The sequence below is a fragment of the Monopterus albus genome, unplaced genomic scaffold (genome assembly GCF_001952655.1).
Source record: "Monopterus albus unplaced genomic scaffold, M_albus_1.0 scaffold3.1, whole genome shotgun sequence".
Classification (NCBI taxonomy): Eukaryota; Metazoa; Chordata; class Actinopteri; order Synbranchiformes; family Synbranchidae; genus Monopterus; species Monopterus albus.
This window is the reverse complement of record NW_018127883.1, coordinates 3,214,918-3,235,695: the sequence shown is the minus strand read 5'-3', so window position 1 is coordinate 3,235,695 and position 20,778 is coordinate 3,214,918. Positions and strand designations below refer to the sequence as shown.

Sequence of the window (20,778 nt, the reverse complement as noted above, 5' to 3'; positions counted from 1 at the left end):
GGCCGACTGCCACTGCTGCTGCCGCCAACCCCCCGCCACGTCCCATCCCAACTGCCTCCAGTGCTGCACTCATTAGTGGCCTAACTGGCCTTGCCCCCTGAGCCTGCGTCTTCATTTCCTCCATACTCATATCCATCCCTCTCTGGTTTTAGAAACACGCTCATTTTCTTACTTTAGAGAGTATGACTTGTACATGACTCCTCTTTTTTCCCCAGAGGGTTTGACTTTTTGTTTCTCTTCTGTCTTGCTCACCTCACATTCCCTTTCATCTCGCTCTCTCTCTTCCGCTCCCTAGCCATCAGTTGTCAAGTTGTCACTGTCACACTGTTACACATGTGGCCCCAAAATGACACCATTCTGCTACGCCACACCAGTCAAGTCATACAAATTACCCATGAGGCCAAGGGGCACACATCTCCCCATTAATTGTTTGCATATGGCCACTGGAGTGATGCTTGCAGACCACCTTGCTCAAATGTGTGTGTGTGTGTGTGTGGTGAGAGGGGCTAACACGACAGGTGGGCCTTCATCAGAGTACTGGCAGCTGTGACTGTGGCAGGTTTGTAATGGGTTCCGTGTGTGCGTGTGTGTGTGTGTGTCATGTGTGGTCACAATTTGTCCGTTGAGGCAAAAACTGTGTGTTTGTCTAAGTGTGTGTGTGTTTGCTCAGGCCTGGCACTGGTTGAACTGCTTAACTAACTGGGAGGGGAGCAGGTGACGACTACACTGAGGGAATGAACCAAGATTGCAAAAACGGCCCGATTAAAAATCTGAGAAATGGAAAAGTGGGAGAATCCAAACTCATATCGTTTCCAACTGTCACTCTGGTTATATCTGCCCCATAGGTGTATTCATAAATAGACACGCGCAGGAGAGGGATGGGACAGAAAAAGAAGATGAGAAGGCGAGCGAGAGGCCAGTTGCTTGGCCAATTAACTGTGTTGGAAAGCATTCGAACAGAAAACTTTAGCCACTTCATGAGCATTTGCACTCATCACTTACGCTATATTGCCAATGTTAAAAGCCTGTATTAATCTGTGAGAAACATTCAAAGCCACTAAAGCCCATCTTTAAAATATAATATAATAAATTTAATATTTACAAAAAAAACAAAACAGTCTGTTTTAGTTTGGTTGAACATCTGTAGCACTGGTCATACGTGATTATTTCAAACCCCCTGTAATAACCCTGATATATATTTACTATTTAAGATATTTACTTATCTAAATGTAGACAAGAGATGAGAAATTTATCCTGATGCATACTGTAAATATGTGGCCTTAACTAATTCTTTGTCATGTGAGTTTCTATGTAGCTTGGAGCTACAGAATAAGTGGGATGCCTCATCGCTGTCAGTTAGTGTGGTGGAGTTGTGGTTTAACTGGCTGTTTAAAGCAGTAACACAAAACCACATACAGTACAACCAACCATCATCAAAGTGTGAGTATGTATGTTGTTCTTACCTCTCCCCCATTCACATACTCCATGACAAAACAAAGGCGGTCTTTAGTCTGGAATGAATACTTCAATGACTGAAACAACAAAACACACACACACACACACACACAGTGACCAACATAATACCACTTAGTGAACAGTTTCAGTCTCTAATTATCCCACAGTGTCATGGAAAAAATAGTGTACAAGTGACTGTGATTAATCAGGCACCAAGTACCGTGATGCACATCTTCATCCTTTATTTTTGTAAGTAGCCAGACATAACCAGTTGCACTGAGGGCTGACCTGATTATGTAGTCACCTTCTACAGTAAATGCACTGTACAATGAACACTGAGGTGAATATGTGAACAATTCTGTACACACTGAGAAGTCTGGTCCCATTCTAGCTAAAACAGCGGAAGCAACAAAACATCATCATTCATGGTTTCTAAATGTGTATATTTGCTTATCCAAGGCCAATATGTGTGTGTGTGTGTGTGTGTTTTCTTTTGAGGGAGAAAGCTGCTGTACAAAGGAACAGTTGGTTGGAGTCTCTTTGTGGCTGCAGGTGTGATGGGGTAAAAACTCACATGTGCACTAAAATTGTTCTCAAGACTGTGTGTAAGTTTATACTGTATATATGGGGGTGTGTGTCTCTAGTAAGTGTGATACTAATGAGCAGCAGCCAATGTGTGTAAGTGTACATCAAAAACAGTGTAAAGCTGTGGCCATTAATGTACAATTTCCTGTCTGACTCATAATTAGCCTCGAGAGAGAGAGAGAGAGAGAGAGAGAGAGAGAGAGAGAGAGAGAGAGAGAGAGAGAGAGAGAGAGAGAGTGTGTGTGTGTGTGTACAACATGCACTCTTACAGACTTATACATCTGCACATGCACATACAGGTACAGTGGCTTCAGAAGCCATTCATACCCCTTTTTGCTCACTTTGTATTGTAGAATAAATTTTAAGTACTGGAGATAAATGTGCCATTCTCCTCTTCAGTCTACATTCAATGCCTCATAATGACAAAGTGAAAACATATTTTGTACAGTTTTGCAATTTTAGTAGAAATAAAAAAAGTGAAATCTCTCATTTACAAAAGTATTCAGACCCAGTGCTGTCAGTGTGACACTCCAAACTGTGCTCAGGTGCATCCTTTTTTGCTTTAATTATTCTTGAGATGTGTCTAGAACTTCACTGGAGTAAGTAGACATACAGAAGTTTAGAAAGGAATGCACCTGTGTAAACAATGTAAGGTTGCACCTTGCAATAAAATTTTGGGCCAAGATATAGTTTTTCTAGGATTTTTGATTTTTAATATCTTACATTTGTAAAAACATGTCATTATGGCGTATTGACTGTAGATTAAAGGGCAAAAATTGCCATTTTTTCCCCATTTACAATTAAATCTACAACCCAAAGTGAAAGGGTCTAGGGTACTCTCAGAAGCCACTGTATGTCTGATTTTAAACAAGCTGTGTTTTGTGTATATCAGGTACTTACAGTGAGAAAGGGGTGTCTGGTGTTTTTCAGTACTCTGCTCTCTGTGAGTGTGTGGGCCACCTCATCCTGTACAGACATGATACGTAGAAACTTTTTAAATCAAACAGCTAAATAAGAAGGCAGCTGAAGAGCACTGTGAGAAATGTTACACCAGACACTGACCTCTGACACTGTATTCAAAACAACCACAAAAATCATCACCTAGATGTACTGTACAGTAGTCCATTTAAAATACAGTGTAAAAGATACAGTATGAACACTGATCAGTAGATGAACAGTCTCTACCAGACTAACCTTGGCTATGATAACTTCTTTTTTAAGGATTTTCATGGCGTAATATTTTCCGCTGGCCTTTTCTCGGACAAGAATCACTTTGCCAAAGGTTCCTTTTCCCAGCAGCTTCAGGTAGTCGAAGTCACTCATTGTCTGGAGGAGGGGAAACAGAGGAACTTAAATCAAATTTAAATCAACAAGATTAGTAATCTAACCAGATATTTGATACCAGCCTTTTCCACTGTGCCTGATCAGTTTTGACACTGATAATTACTAGAAAGGTAATTCCTACGTTTTGATACCTCGTCCTATAGTGGCAGAGCCTAAACCTGGGCATCTTTGTTTACCGTTTCCCTGTTGGTCTCCAAAAGTTTATTGTATGCATATTTTATACTGACAGCTACTTGCCAGAATGCCATAAAATCCGATAATACTAGTCTCTGGTGGGTGACAGCTAACAACCTTACTGGCATGAAACAACTTCTCCTTTGTTCCATGTCAACATATATACACTGAAGAATCTATTTTTAGTGAGCAGTCAACATATCTGACATAAAACACACTTGGCAAATGCCACAAAACCTTTATAGTGTGGGGAGTAATGAACAGTGGAGCCTGCAGGGGCCTCCAGTGTTATCTTAGATATATTAAGTAAACTCAACAGTCTAATACAACTTTTAGTCATGTAGCCTTTACCTTTGATACCAACTACATTTGGAAATGTTATTCTGCATGACTGCTTTTTCAAAACAGAGCGCAATAATTTGGGAAAACCAATTTGCACCCTTGTTGCTAGAGGGGCTATTTCATCGGATGATACTAACCAGTGACTGAGAGGACAATTTTCAAAATTGCAAGCTGTCAAAGGTAATAACCCATTACACAGCAATGAATAGCAATAGTACAGCTGTAATACTTTCTGTATTTTGAGTATAGAGTGTGTGTGTTTGTATGTCTGTTGTGGTGTGTTACCTTGCGTTTGTGGTGTGTGGTGGAGATGTCCATCTCCTCCTCGACCATGTTGTCGATGTTGGAGGTGGGGCTGCACTGGATCCGTTCCTCCTCTTGTCTCTGCAGCTTGTCAGCCACCATCTGGATGGCCTCTGTCCACTCATCTCTGGGTGTAGAGCATACAAGATCAGGTTTAGGCTTTGTATCCCAACCACTGCTTCTGGCACACTGTTGAACTGGATGGAAATGACTGAGACATGCTCCTTTAGTTCCACTGCATGAAATCCAGTGCACTTCCATTTTGGAGAGGTCATGTCTAGGGATGCAACCATTAGTCATTTCTATAATTATAAATTAATTTGCTAGTATGTCTATAGCTGATTAATCATTTTACTAACTTTACAAAACATTACTAACTTTACAAAACACGTGCTTCTGCTGTAAATGTGATGACCTGATTATTTGTTTTTGTTCATATGTGATAATAAACTGCATCATCGAGGTTTGGACTGGCGGTCAAATGAACCAAGCAATCTGAATATGTTGTCTTGTGATCAGGGGAAACTGTAACTGGCATTTTTACACAAATTTCTGATATCTTATGGACAAAATCAGAAAAATAATTGGCAGATCAATCAATACGTCAAGTCCTTTGCAGCCCTAGGCATGCCATTTCTGATAATCTCAACAAAAATGGAAGTTATTCAAAGGGCTATCACAGTAGATAGCATGATACTGTACAGCTGTTCCTGTTTAGTTTTGGCTCAACTTGAAATGCTTAATTGATTAAACAGCATAATACATACACAGTACCAATACAGTACACAGTAAATAATATTGTTGCAGTTTCTCCAGTAGCATGGCTAGTGCACTTATTTAACCAGGTTTTTAAAGGAGCTTAACTGTTTTCAATTAACAAAAACACCTATTTGTTCAACAGAGAGGAAACACGGTCAGCTAGAGAATCAACCAAATGAGCAATGATCATGGAGCAGAACTAATGCCTGCCAGTCTGTGCATCGGTGAATGTGTGCACAGGAGGGTGAGTGAGTGTGTACACAAACGCACCCCCATGCATTAGAGGAAACAATGCATAGTTGTTTGCTAACATTGTTCCTCCCCATTGAGTTTTCATTAGCGGTGTTGTTCAACATCTGTTGAGAGGAAATATGTGAGTTAGATTTTTTTTTGTGTGTGTGTGCAGCTGAAGGCCAACCATGCATGAAGATGTGTAGACACGTTAACTGTATTTAACGATGATGAATATAGCCTAATGGTTTATACACAGGGCCAATCTTCCCTCTGCTCTGATAAACAAAAGGAGAAGGGAAGAAAAGAAAAAAACTAGAATAATTAAGTCTAAAACATACAATAACTAATTTATTTCTAGGGTTTCATCAGTGCCCTGCAACTGTAATTCATTTATATACTGTAAAAAATACCACTGCTTATTGATAATATTTCAGATTTTAAACATAAAATGAAAATACTGGAAGTTTCCTTATGACTGATCTGGGTTCAGACAGAAATCTTTCCCCACTGATCTTCACTCAAACAGTGTTAATCCTGTGCCACATGCAGGGGTTACATGTTAGCAGAAAACACTAAAGAACCCAAACTGAGGTGAACCAAAGATGATATTCAAATATTCAGAAATCCTCGGGACTCTGGAGAAACAAGTCGGGATTTACGGGTGTGCACTTTCAAATACACTTACTCAGTGTAAGTGCATAATAATGAAACCTGTTTGACTCCCAAATGATCACCCCTATGTCTTTTGTTTTGTTTTGAGTTAGGTGCCCATATGTTTCCATGAGGGATCTGGAAGAACTTCCATCTGAACCTAAACAGAGCAGTGTGTTTTTAACATCTGAATCCCTTTCTACCACAAAGACTTTTGAGCGTACCCTACACACTCAAATGCAAGGGCAAACTATCTACCATCTACGACAATGGGCACCTGTGATGTGTGCGTGCGCGTGTTGCTACATGAAAAGCAATGGGAACTCTCTCAAGGTCAGGAAGCAGATAAATGCTCTCTCTCGGTTAGACTGTTTTTTGTACAGTATAATGAGTTTTTTTGCTTATGAGAGATAATGGGCCTGCCTACAGTCGGGCGCCATGCCAACATGTGCCACCCTCGCTGCTCACGGCTGGGGCTGCGGTAACTGGAGCCCTGCCAGCGCTGGTACAGTACAACTGATACAGTTAACACACACACACACAGAGGTGCAGACACCCAGTTGTGGCACACGCACATTTCTTTCCAACCAACTTTAATCAGGCACACATTTTGTGCACACACACACACACAATTGTACAATAACTAGCATGCACATCTGGAGTTTATAGCCATCCACTTATATATCTGCATATTGTATAAACTTGTCTTTATAAAATAATCAATAGAAAGTCATTATTTTCATATTAACTCAGATTTTTTATTATCTAGAGCCAAAACTGTAAGAAAGCAATATATAACACAGACAAAGTTGGACAGACAGCTGCAACACCCACACACACGTAAAAAAACACACACACAGACTCAAAGGATGCACAGAAGCATCTGTGGTCTTCTGGGCAAAGCTGTTCATTTTCTGGAGATAAACACCTCAGCTCCTCAGAAAGGAACTGAGCAGCTGGAGAATTTATGCCGACGCTACTTGAAAGGTCTCCTTTCCACTCCCTCTCTCTCTCTCGCTCTCTCTCTCCCACCCTCTTGCTTTTCCTGAGCCACATGCAAAACCCACAAACTCCTCATACATACCTCCACCCTTGATACTTTTAGTCTAAAGTCATGGTCATATAAAATCTTATAAGTTTGGCATGTTTATTTGTTTTTCTTTTTTTATTTTAACTGAAATTGTACATGATCTTTTGGTAATGATCTCTTTCATGTACAGTGTGTTTAAAGTTCTTAAGTGGAACTGAAACAGAAATAAGTTAAACAACCTCAGCCCAAGTATGCTTTCGGAATGCCTCCTCTAGCATTTGCTCCTCCTAAAAACTACGCTCCTGTGGGATGCAACTAAACTGCAAACACAGGTAAGTTCTGAAGGGAACTTATTTGATCATTGAATATGTAACATACCAGTGCAGTTTTTTTAAACCACCTCTCCCTTATAGCCTACCTCTTACTGTAGGTCACCATGTCTCCTAGAACATTTGTATGCAACTCCTTTTTTTGAGGGATCGTGTTTGATTGTTGGATTATATTCTGATGCACTGTCTTTTTTTGAAGGAATGAAGCCCTGCATTTCTCTACAGACACAGCAGCCAGTTGTGAGCATTCACAGAGGATAGCGGAGCTCCAAAACACAGTGCTGCTACGTCACTTTAAGTTTTGCTCTCTCTTAACCAAGACTTATAAGAATCGACACAACCATAATAAAACTGCTCAGAGCAAGAAAGACACAGAAACCTTTACCTTAGTGAGGAGATTCATTCTGAAAGCTCTTCTACCATAAAGTGCATATACAGTATATTTATAAGTAGATTCTTTTGTCCTCCTATTCTCTGTCCTACTTGATGGCACAGATTTTCCTGTTTGCACACATTCTCATTTTTAGTCTTTTTGTTGTTGCCTTACAAAACACATTGAGATCCTTTGTACTGAAGTCAAATTCCTTGCACATTTAAACATACCTGACATCCTTGTTGTTCACTGAGAACTAGCCAACTCACTAAGAACTAACTCTTATGGAACTGACCTCTCATCAGGCGAGTCCACATGGAAGGTCCGCTCGATGACGGTGGTCCACTGGAGGCAGCGTATAATGAAGGTGTTTGGCTTTGGCCGCTCCGTCTTCATCAGCTGACATTCTGCACCAGACAGCCAGAGAGGGTATTTTTGTGTTTTTAGTATAATTAAACCAGTATTTCATGTCTTAATAACACACACAAACAGAAGCTAGAAGAGGTAAGAGTTTTTCTAATCGTACTTAGTGAGGTGCTTTCAGTTACTTTGGTTCTCCTCCTGTGGCAACAAGCTGCCTGATAACCTGAGATCAATCACAGCTGCACTGATGTTCAAAACGTCCAAGTGGTTACTTAGAAAGCCTGTGTAGGCTTCGTCTTTTTGTGGGTTAATAGTTTTTCTTCTTTTAGATTTATCACGTTCCTGCCTGCATGCTATTTGTACATTGATATAAAGCACATTGAGTTTACTTGCAAAAATATTTAATAGAAATGTTTTAAAAATCTGTCTTGTTTTTCATTAAATAGATTCACAGTCTTTATACAACAGCCAGGTGTCTGTATGAACACTGAAACGGTTTTGCTTTTGTGTGTTTTCATTCCTCCTCTTCATATTGGCCATGAAGAAATCCCCTCCCAATGTGTGTTAATGTGTGTTCTAATCTACAAAATCCACAGTGCTCATTTTTGGGGGGGAAACTGTTTTGATATTGAACCACTGTGGAAGCATAGTAACAAAAACTTCAAGTTTGAACCAATAACTGTAATTTTGAAAGATATACTTTTGAACTGTCTATCTCAAACAGCTGAAGCCTCACACTAGTCCAAAATGAGGACAGTGTATTTTATCACTTATAGTGCAATCAGAAGGGACAATGCTTGAAAACATGTGAACTTACCCTTTAAGGTAACAATGTAGAATATTGATTTTAAAAGATCTGAGCAAAATCAATTACAGTAAAACCCCTCGCACTATGGCCACACTAGAGCGTTTTTCACCAAAGGCACTTTGACACGTCTCAACAGGAAAATCATAAATCTTGCTAGTGTACATGCTTCCTCACTGTCACAGCTTACTCTAACATCTCAACTGACATTCATTTTATTAGTACCACCTGTGCGTTTCCTGTTGATTTACAAGTTTCCCTTAACATTACCATTAAGAAAACATGCAGCTGGTATTTTAATTTAGTTTTTTTTTTTTTACTTCAGAAATATTTAACTTCAGCAACTGATGACTCAAATGAAGGTGCGTTCCTGTGCCAAGGGATATTATGTGTTGCACCACAAATGCATCTGGCGAATATCCGAAGAGAGACATTTCTGTGAAAATGGGCAATGTGGTAGGCCATTATTAAACAAATGCATAATACAGTACACAAACGCAGAAACGTATGCACACATAGCCAGATGGGGCTGTGAGCTCGCTGTGGGAAGGAATGCATCTTCATTGTCCCTCAGCAGTCTCTGTGGTTACTGGGGAGAAGAGCTGATGTAAAAGACCATAATGATCCATTGTCTGTCATCTCGTCTCCCTCACTTCTTCTTTGTTCTGCATATATCAACCTCCATTTTCCTCTGCTGGTTTCTCCTCCCCTCTGTTCGCTTTTTTGTCTCCTGTCATTTCCTCCTCACATCTCTCCTCCATTTGTTTCCTCTCCTCCTCACACCTCTCACCTCATGTCCTCGGCTATCCCTTCTTCCAGTTACTTTCTGTTTATTAAGTGTGGCACAGCACAGCACAGCACGGCTCAGCCTAAATATAGACAAGAAGGTTAATGGCAACAGCACTCAGGTGGTACACAGACACACAACTGAGTTTCAGTGTAAACTCACTCACAGACAGACACTAAGATGTTACTACCTGACTCGTGAACATGGCCTGCTGTGCTGCCAGAAAACAAGGTCATGCTATGGCTGATGCCGAAAAGCACTCACACTGACACATATACACACACACACACACACACACACACACACACACACGTAAAAGTGATACTAAAGTTTGAATGTTATCTGAAATTGGGTTGTTTGCTACAGCAGGCAACTGTGTTGTGAAATCTGTGTAGCAGTTTAGTAAGTGTTTGTGAGTTTATGCATCAGTGTGTGTGTGTGCGCGCATGTGCACGTGTGCGACTGGCTTCTATGTATGAGTCCCTCTGCAGGGAACAGGCCTGTACCATCTCTGTTCCATCTGACCACTTCTGTTGTTCACAGACACATAAACACACACACACAGGCACACACACAAATAAACAAACACACACACACACGCCACCTGGCCTCCCAGCTTTGGGCAACAGATGTGGCAGTGCCAGTGCTGTGCCAAGCAGCCGGGGCCGGATGTATGGCCTGGCTTGTCCTCCTCACAAACTCTTTTCCTCTCCCCCTTTTTCCTCATTCTCCAATCCTGTCTTCATCTCCTCCTCCCTGTCTGTTCAGTGCTGCCGATCTTCCTCTCCTCCCTCTCACCCATACCTCATCCACAAAAGCCTCACCCTCAATCCTGCCATCCCTCACTCCAGCTCTCATCCACCCTAATCATCCTTCCATCTCTCCCCTCTTTCTTCTTCCTCTCTCCTCCCCACGTCTCCAGTTTTCTCTTCCTCTGCCGCCTCCAATCAACTCCCATCATTCATTCCCGTACTTGTCCTCCCTACTTGTTGTCCCTGCCAGATGCTCATCTTTTTTCCTGAAACTTTGCCCTTTGTGGGTACCATTCTTTATCATTTACACTGAGGTATCCACTTGTATTCTACTGTTCATCATAATTTTCTTCTCTGCTTGTGCCCTCATCTTGCACCTCTTCTCCCGTACGCTCCCCAATCTCTCCGATCAGTTTCATTTCACATTTAACAACTGTAATGCTAAGTGAGCAGACCACATTATTTTCCAGTAACACTGTTTTTTTCCCTGCCCTTCTCTTCTGGTCTTTTGGACAGATGTTCACATTTACATATGAATTTATGTCATTTGTGTATGTTTGTGTATTTGTATGCTGACCTGATCCTAGAAGAGACAGTACTATATACTGCTGCACTAATCACAGTGAAGTCCACTTTTGGGTCTTCAAGGACCACCATTACTACAGACAAATCTAGTCTCAATCAGTATTTATTTCTTCAGTGTAACAATCACTAGTGTCTAGGGGTGTGACGATAGATAGTGATACACCGTATTGGGTTCACGCGAAAGAGATGAGATGATAATTTAACACTATTTTTAAGAAATAGTGCTAACAAGGTAAACAAAAGAGTCTTATTCCCGTGGGCGTCCACGTCTCATGATCATCCCCTGTGCATGAGATTGGTCAACGAAACATCTTTGCTGGATGATGTCACTGTTCGGTGCAGCATGGTTAGGCTGAACATAGCACAGACGGTCACACAGCTTCTGTTAGAAGTTACAAGCTAATGCACAGTTATAAGGTCTGAAGAGACTCATGTGAAATCATACAGGAGAGAAGCCAGTCAGGTTGACCCATCACAACGTGGCTGTATCGTTACACACCAACAACGCTCCCCCTGCAACCACTCACCCACCCACCCGACCAATGCAGCCGGGCTAATGTGAACACATCGTCACACTCTGTCATACCGGCCTCATTCTGTTATGTACAACATTGTGAGACAGCTTTTGTCTCTATGAGAAATATCATCAAGTTTTAATATCGTGAGATCTTGTGGCATGAGATCTTATCAGACCCATACTAGTGTCTGGAGAGAATGAAAACGATTACCTGTACCTCTTTAAGTATGAACACACTGATTTGGAAATCGATTCTAAATAGCATAGAATTCTAATGTTATGTACTGCATAGGCTTGACCAGCATTACTGTCTTTAATGTACTGAGTAATTTAAAAAAAAATTCTTACTATCGTAAAAGCTAAAGTGATGTCCATCCCAAAACCATCTTGTATTTTAAGTTTGTAGTGAATCAGCTCTGTCTGCAAACGCCTGCAAAGCAGACACAAAGTTTTACTGCCAATCTGCATTTATTGTATGAATAATGAGAGGTAATGGTGGCAGTAATGAGACTGAGAGGCATTAAAATTAATCTTGTTAACTCATTAGCTGGTTAATTACACATGTCAGTGACGCTGAGGAGCTTGTTAACCAGGTGCAGACAGATGATATACTGGTAAATGGTTAATTAGAGCCCTTAGTGAATTCTGTAACGCATACCAGCACTGTGAAGACTGATGTCTGACAAGATGTTTTGACACACCACAAGTGGCACTAATGCAAAACCATTACATATCCTTTAACTGGAAGACATGTCACAGTATCATCATTGGTGTTATGCATCAAAGACATACAGTATGTATGCACAGTAAGTGTGGACTGTATTGCTGCTCACTGTATTTACAATGGTAGAGATCAAGGAACAGCAGAATTTAGAGCAAAGTGACAAAGTGCTCTTTTGATATGATAGGCAACATACTTGCTACAGAGAAGTTATTTAGTGGGTAGGGCAGGTCTGCATCCTGAGGTTTCTCTTTGTAGCCAATGAAAGAGCCGTCTGTCTTCAAAAGGAAGTAACGTGGTCGCCAGTTCTTTATGTATTCACCTAAAAAAAAAAAAAAAAGATAGATACAAAGAGAGGCAGAAAAGTTTATGTCAAACCAATCAAACACTTGGTGCAAATAAATGAAATCAGATCATGAAGGCAACAGTGATGATGATGTTGAAGGCAACGTGCACTCAGGGTCATAATGATGATTACTATGATGATATGTGGAGAGTATTAATAGTAATAATGATGATGGTCATGATTTTAAATACAGATTTTATTCCCTAGGCAGATAAGGGTCTGTCCACTCTACTCTCATCTGTCCAATGGTTATCACACACATATATACGCACTGTGATATTCTCTCTCACACACACACACACACACACACAATCTCTGTGACTCCCACACCGCATGCCATATTCAGATCGGATTATCATGTAAAAAATGACAAAAAAACATGTTTACCAGCACAAAACAAACTATCTATGCCAGAAACATCATCTGGTTGATACATGGGCAGGTGTCAAGGTGATGACCCCTTTATCAAACACACACACAAAAACGCACAGCCTAAACACACACATACACACACAAACCACAGGTCACCAGCAACGGGGGAAGAAGAGAAAAAGGATGAGATGAGACAAGATGACATGAGATAAGATTACACATATACAATAACACTTCTTAGACCCCATCAACAAATAACAACATCTGCTAAGCAGCTGGTGGCAGAGTATTACCCAACTGGCTGGCACAGACTGGCGCTAAGGTGGCACCACAGCTTTATCAGATGACCTGCTGCAGGATTACACGAGTGTCAAACATCACAGATGCAGCTAACACTTACTGAAACAGCATGGATACACATGGATTAAAGTACACACGTGTGCAGATTCACACATAGTTGGATGAGGACAATGAGTGCAAATACAGGGACGAAACTCTGCGTACACAGCTGAAGTAGGACTGAGACACACAGCTCTGATGAAAGAAACTGACAGTCTCAACACTTTCCAAAGTCAGGAGCTGTGTAAACATTTTACTTTTTCATTTCAAACTGAAAAAAAAAACCAGGACACAGATGTTCTCCACTTCTCAACCTCTTTTAATTAACCAGCCGTTCCTTTACGTGCACACATACGTTCACACACCTTGTGAATACCAACAGATGAAATGATGTATACTGTATGTGCATGCACACACATGAAGCTCAGTAACAGCTCTGATCACCTGTTTTAAGCTAATTCGCTGGGAGAGGATAGCAGCGTGTATGTGTGTGTGTTCCATTTGTGACATCCATTTAAAGCGGAAATGACAGCAGGCCGTGCTCGTTAACACGTCGCAGAAAAACACCTGCTCCGCCAAAGGGACCATGCGACTGTGGGCCCTGCCGGTACCTCTGGGTGCTGCTGGTGGTGTGTGTGTGTGTGTGTGTGTGTGTGTGTGTGTGTGTGTGGCGGGGGGAGATAGCAGCTGATCTGAACCACCACACAGGGACAGACAGATAAAAAAAAATGCTGCTGGGTGCCAGTGCGTCATCAGGATTATCAAATCACACCTCTCCTTTCCCCTCTCAGTCTCTATTTTTCTCTTTTTCACAAATCCACCCACTCTCCCCTGCTCTCCCATTTCCTTCTCCTGTTCTTTCAGAAACAAAGCATATTCTTTGGATCACTTGCTACTGATAAACAGTGCTGTGTGATGGTGAAAGGCAGAAGAAAGAGGAAGGGAAAAATTATTTTAAAAAAGCAAAGCAAAAAGGGGTTGTAGGTTAAGCAGGTTGTAGATGAGTGGAAAGAGAATATCCCATGAAATCTGACCAAACCAAAGTGGTGTAAGTACGGATGTGTATTTATATGCAAGTATGGATGCACAGCATGTGCTGTTAAAAAGCCTCCAAAGAGAAAACAGTTTTTTTTATCAATTCTACAAACTACTGGTTGAGGTACAATGAAATCAATGTTATGTTTAATTTTATAGGGACTGTGTCAGAAAGGCCACGATCAGCTTTAGGAAAATATCTGAGCCTGTATGGTGAACTTATGTTGTACAGGCATATCTGTTAATTGTATTTAGCTCCTGTAGATTCACATCAGCGCAAACCTGTGTGAGCACTTTGGCTGAAAGGTTTGATAAATTAACAGTTCACAGGTTTATCCTTTCCAGCTGTGAGCACTGAAACTAATGATGGAAGAAAGTGGGCATCTGAAAAAGAGAAACTTCAAACTGGATGGGAGAAAGAGATGTACTGACTCACAAACTGGATGAGGATAAAGAGAGAGTTAAACTGGTAAAACTATTATAAACTGGCAGTTATGACTGGCTTGCTGGTCCAAGTCCAGTCATTTCTCTGAGTCAGTTTTGAGAAGAAGTGTCCAACCAATGGAAGCCTGTGGCTGGCCACTTCATAGCTCAGCTGTCCAGTACAACTGAACACATTTAAGCACTCCTTCTGGCTGGGCCTAGATGGCGTGTATATGTGAAAGTCTGTGTGTTTGTGTGTACATGTCCACTGGGGGGCGGGGAGGGGGCAGCCAGGGGTGGCACAGACGGAGAGAGGAGATGGACAGTTGTCCGCACACGCCATTCCAAATAAACATGTGCACACAGATACGAGCGCACACACACACACACACACACACACACAAACACACAATTCTGTTTTGACCATTCCAATTCTCTGAATGATCCAATGGTGTTCTGTCAAGCTATCCCGTATTGGCCCTGCCTGTAATGAGTCCAGCGAGCTCTCCCACTCTGGACAGCTTGTCTGGGGAGCCACATGTCTCTAGTTTGGATTGCTGGAGAAAACAGAACAGCCGGTCTCCTTCCCACACCATCTCTCACGGACTCCTCTCTTCAGTTTCATTTAGTTTCTTGCACAACTTTACTTTTCCCTTAAGGCCAATTAGTAAATACTACACTACACAGTGCTTAAGACAACAGGAGTCTCTTGTTTCTTGTTAGAATGACAGGATACCGGTAATACAGGAGAACGTGGGTGATCTGAAAGAGCAAATGAACAGAGGATATTTAGCAAGATAAGACAAACCAGTGCTGAATTTGTTCAAAACTGACAAAACAGACTTGTGCAGCAGTTCTAAAGTACTCTCTTCCATTATACTTTTCTAAAATCTTACCATTCCTTTTACTTTTATTAGTAGCAAAGTATTAAACAACATGCTAACTCTGATTTCAAAAGTCTAATAAAAGGTATAAAAATAAGTGTTTCAGCTACAAACAACCACATCCATGGGTAGGATGGAGTAAAGGTGGCAAACCTTCAAGTGCCTGCTTTTTTGTTATGAGCCCCAAAGTAAGGATTAAAAACTAAAACAGACTTTTTAAAAGTTATTTTGGAATTTTCTAGGAGAAATAAATCTTGTTGGCACATCCTCCAGTTGCAGCTTGTGGATTTAGCAGTAAGAGGCAGAGATGAATCAGCTGTGACTGTGTCTGTTCCAAGCTTTCTGATTGGACAATTACAACAACACACTGACTATCTGTCACTCAATTAGCGGACTGATTAACTATTCATTTCAGGGCAGAGGGGGGGAAAGGGGAGAAAATGAAGAGAGAAATGCAGAAATGTAAAACAGGAGACAGGTACAAATGGTAAAACTGAACTTCAGCCAGAAAAACAGAACTGAGTCACATTAACTTGCACAAACTATTCTCTTTCCATCGCTCTGTCACTCACTCCTTCAGGACTCTAGCATACCTCTGCTCTCCTGCTTTACTGGATGCCACGTTCCAGCAAAGAACAAGAGACTAAATGCAGCAAAAACAATTAAATAAATAATTCGTAACTCTGTGAGCTCACCAGCCATTTGTTAATCAACCCAAACAGGGATTTAATTTAATACTTTGGCCGAGGCAGAAGCTGATATGCAGATGGCGCAGAGACGGGGCTGTGCGACTGGCACTCTGGGAACTGGAGGGGTGGCAAGCGATGGTGTACAGAGGTAGGGGGAGGCGGATTGAGAGGGGGGAGGAGGGTTCTGCCACGTTCCAGCACATCACACACAGCAGCTCACCAATAAGGAGAGGAATGTGTTGTCTGGCCACATAACAACACACATACACACTCATATACGCACACATTCAGCGTTCAGAGCAGCAGCTCAGGGGGTTTGGACTGAACAGGAACAGTAACAGGACTGAATAAATGACAGATTTACTCACAAGTGACTGAGTAGCTGGCTAGCTGATCACTCAACTGATAAGCTGATTGACCAAAGTAAAAGCCAACAGACTTCTTAGCATACCTAAGGAGTAATGTTCTCCCTGACCTACCTGAGTGATAGGCAAGATGTAAGAGTGCTGATTGGCTAACTGACCGAAATACCTAATATTTATGTGCAGATATTATTTGATTACTCAGCCAAAAGATAATAAAGTAACCACTTAAGTAATGTACCAAGCAACAACATCTACCTGCTTTTCTCTGTTTATACCTTTGCAAATTTAATCTTTTTGAATTTGGGACTGTAGGGTGGACAAAACAAGCTACTTGAGGAAGTCACCTTGGGCTCTAGGAACTTTAATTCTTCATTGTTTTCTGACATTATATTGACCAGATTATGAATCAATGGATTTTAAAAGAAACTGCTAGATAAATAAACAATAAAACAATCTTCATTTGCAGAAATAACATGTTTGAATAGCAAATCTGCTGTACAGTTACACTAAGTTAAAGGTAAGTAGGTAACAAGTATTGGTAAACATAACAGAACCTCTGTGGGCTGACCCCAATGAAATGTACAGCAAATATTTACTGCAGAGCATAGCAGTATAGGGGGGTTTGAGTTGAAATGGTTGGTCAGCTGCCTGGACTGATCTCCTTAAAGGTGAACATATATCCAGACACAACAATGCAGGGAGGGATTTCATTTAATACATGATGTATTTGTGTATGTGAGCATTAATGGCTGATACTTTTTGCCACTTGTGTAATGATCAGACAAGACTAGAGTGAGTGGTGAAAAAGATTTGAAGAAACAAGGAATTCAATTCAGTTTGAAGGCTTAGTGCTGGCGTAATTATACAAGCCTGTGGCTCAGTCTGTGGAATGAGAATGCAGCAGCCTAAGGATGAAGAGGGCTGAGACAGCAAGGAACTGAATGAGAGGGAGTATGCAGTTAAAGCTATGACAGTGACAGAGCTGGGCCAGGGCAGGGCAGCCACAGGGCGGCCAGATTGAGTGGAAACCCATGGGAGTGAGGCCTTCCCTTGGGGGCCACTAGAGAATTTCACCCAGCCAGCTGCACACACTCACACACAGATGTACAGGCTGCCCTGGTACCCCTCTGCTTCCCCAGCTGGTACAGAAAGAGGCAGGCACACACAAACAATCATACACATACACTGGCAACATAGTGCAGGTTCACAATAGTGCAAATACAAATACATGACAATGAATTTCTCAAAAAAATTACTTAACAACTAAGCTACTACAGCCCCCACATCCTCTTTTCTTCCGTGTATATTTTTATCTTTGACTCCTCTTTTCCCCTTTTCTCCTGCAGTACCACTGCAGCCCAGTAGATGGTGGTGGCTCCCTGGACCATGCTGGCCACCGCTGTGATGCTGACAGAGCTGTGGCATGACTGACAGGCACACAGCAGCCAAGACACCTATCATCCTTAATGCATACACACACACAAAATGGGGACCGTGTGTGTATGTGCCACTTGGTATAAATGTGTGTATTTTTGCATGCAGGCATTCAGTCAATCTGGAAATGTGTGCATGTGTTTATACACACGTGTTTCTTCATGTGTGTTGTCGGGGACTGACTGCTTTCTAAAGCACCCTAGGATTAGTGCGGTGTTAGCATATTAGCATCTTAGCTGGAGGACTACTTCTAAACACCACCTGTGTTAGACAGGAGGCTCTGGCTACTCAGCAACCCCCACCCCCCTACCCCAAACGCACACAGTCACCTGCAGTAGCTACAGTGACTCCAGGCTTATTAAGATGCTACTTTATTCATCTCTTTACATGCCTATATGTTTTTTTATTGCAATGAAGATAATTATTTTGTCTTTGTTTTGTGTTGTATTAACATCTAAGTAACACCGCCTTATTTTCAACATATTCCTATATACAAGGTTCAGCAAGGTGGTGGTTTCTGTCACATTACCAACTAAAGGCAGAGATGGCCAATTACATGAAAAACTAACTGCTTAATATGTCATTACAATGATTTAACACAAATGCCAGCAACAACTAATGTTAAGGTTTAAAAGCACACCAGGAAGTAGGTTAGTAGGTCCCTGTAACCACATTAACCTTACTGCCTGAGACATAAAGTTGGCTAAAAGTGAGCTCTATGCCTATACCACATAATTTCAAGATTTGTCTTCAAACTGAGTCATCTGGAACAGAGAAAGGCCAGAAAGCTAACACCTCTACAGGTGCATTGTTACCTTTCCCAGATACCAACTGTATGCTCTACTTCAATGGCAAATTTTTGTGTTCCAAAAAAAGAATAGTCATGTAACACCAAAAATAAGGTTCCCAAGGATACTGATGATGAAACTCAAAGGATTTTGTGATGACCCGCCTGCTCTGCTTGCTAGTGTCCTACTCTGTGCTCTTCTGTTTGCAGAGGCCTGTCCTGTGAAGCAAGGCCATTACTGGCACGCCTGGGTCCAGGACGATCTCTTGTACAGAACATAAGACTGGATCAGCCTCCAGTCCACCGAGGACTACTCTCCTCACACACCGCAGAGTGCTGGCTTCTGGTTTTGGTCTTGCAAGGTAATACCCCATTTCTACCCCTACTGCTTCTATAGACTTGTCATATAGACTGGTTTGTATTATCCTAAATCCTAGTTTGTTTATCACTGTCTAAGCAGGGCTGTGACAGCTTCAATCACAACAAAATGAAGTTTAGAAACAGACAAACAAAGCATATCAAAAAGAAATGTAACACAGCAAGCCAATGTTCTGTAATTTATGCTAACAAAATGAAAGAGGAATGAGACTGGCTATCAGCCTGAATCACAGGCTACAATTCAAAGAGATAGGACCATATTGCACCCATACAGTACGAGGATTATATGATGTTACTATCATTATTAACCAGACAGGAAAAACTCGGGTTCATGCCTAGATTACAGTAAACCCCATAAAGCCTATTAAAAACAGCTCATTTAGATGGTCTATTTCCACCACATTCACAAACATCAATTTTCCTCCACAAAGACAGGCATAATTATCAGGGCATAACATGCCACTGAAAACACACAGAACTGTTTGGATGTTTTCTGGCCTATGAAGAAGGTAAAAATACAGTCCAAGCTAACCAGTGTTGTACAAAAACCGCTTGCATTCAAACACCCACTAACATTGGGAATACCATGCTGCCTGGATGACTTGGACGACTGCTGATATCTATGAAAAAAAAAAAAAAAAAAAAAGGCACACACAGCCAATGAGCAGGCTAATCAAATTGCATTGATTGCCTCTCTCTGTTCTCTCCTTTGGATGGTATTGTGCATTGTATCATTTACTTCTTTATTTATTTTACATCACTGGCATTAATATCCCTTGCTAAATATAACTATTAGTTAGAATTACATTAAAATTCACAACACATACTGTAGGACTTGGGAAAACACTGGATTTGTGCTATGGCAACATTACTGATGCATTCAGCGCTAAGGTACATCCTCAGAGTTTTATGCCACGGTGCTGATTTTCCACTCCTGCACTACAAACCGGAACTGAAACACAACAAGCCTCAAATCCACTGTGCCACTCAATGGTCAAAGGATGCCATTACACATCTACAGGGCTCACTGGAACATTGTCCAAGTCTCCTTTATGTAGCGGTGTTTCCCTTATTTGCGTTTTTCCGAGTGTCTTAGTCCCGCCCACGCAAGATGTGAGGAAAAAGATGCAAGGAGAGAGGAATCGGAGAAACATGTTTAGAGAGACATGAGACGTCCTTTCCTCTGAAGCATCCAATAACAAACTCATTTCCAATAAAGGGGTGTGCTGGTCCACGAAGTAAAGAATATGCTTGGCTGGTGGATTTTGTTTTTTTTTTTTTTTTGACCACCTTGGCCCACGAATTAAAAAGTTAATTACAGACCCTGTAATACTGACATTAAAAATAATGGAACTTGACCAGGTGTTAATTTCTTTTTTTTTCAGCAATTCTTCTACTGTGCACTGATTCTTGTAAAGAGGAAGAGGTTTCTTTGAGGTTTTGACATTTATATTTAAATTCTGATTTGGTTCCATTGTCTCACTGGATGTTATACCATCCAGTCAGAGGAAGAGAGCAAGGCAACTGGACCAATCAGTGGATGAGAATAGCAGTTCATCAGACCAAAAAGGGGAGGGTCAGTCAACAGACACAGCTGTCTGTCTACAACAGACAGGC

The 20,778-nt window shown here is 41.3% G+C and overlaps 1 protein-coding gene across 4 annotated transcripts in view; it reads right to left on the bottom strand.

Moving 5' to 3' along the window:
• Positions 1 to 20,778, bottom strand: part of akt3a (v-akt murine thymoma viral oncogene homolog 3a) — a 50,248-nt gene that overhangs the window by 13,625 nt on the left and 15,845 nt on the right. For all 4 annotated transcript variants that reach the window (XR_002275307.1, XM_020604696.1, XM_020604686.1 and 1 more), the window contains 6 exons: positions 12,306 to 12,431; positions 7,875 to 7,986; positions 4,186 to 4,330; positions 3,235 to 3,366; positions 2,941 to 3,006; positions 1,464 to 1,532 (listed from right to left, as the gene is read on the bottom strand). Coding sequence is in view for 3 of the 4 variants with exons in the window: in XM_020604686.1 (XP_020460342.1) it covers positions 1,464 to 1,532; positions 2,941 to 3,006; positions 3,235 to 3,366; positions 4,186 to 4,330; positions 7,875 to 7,986; positions 12,306 to 12,431 (650 nt within the window). In the remaining variant the exon portion in view is untranslated. The remainder of the gene's footprint in view (positions 1 to 1,463; positions 1,533 to 2,940; positions 3,007 to 3,234; positions 3,367 to 4,185; positions 4,331 to 7,874; positions 7,987 to 12,305; positions 12,432 to 20,778) is intronic.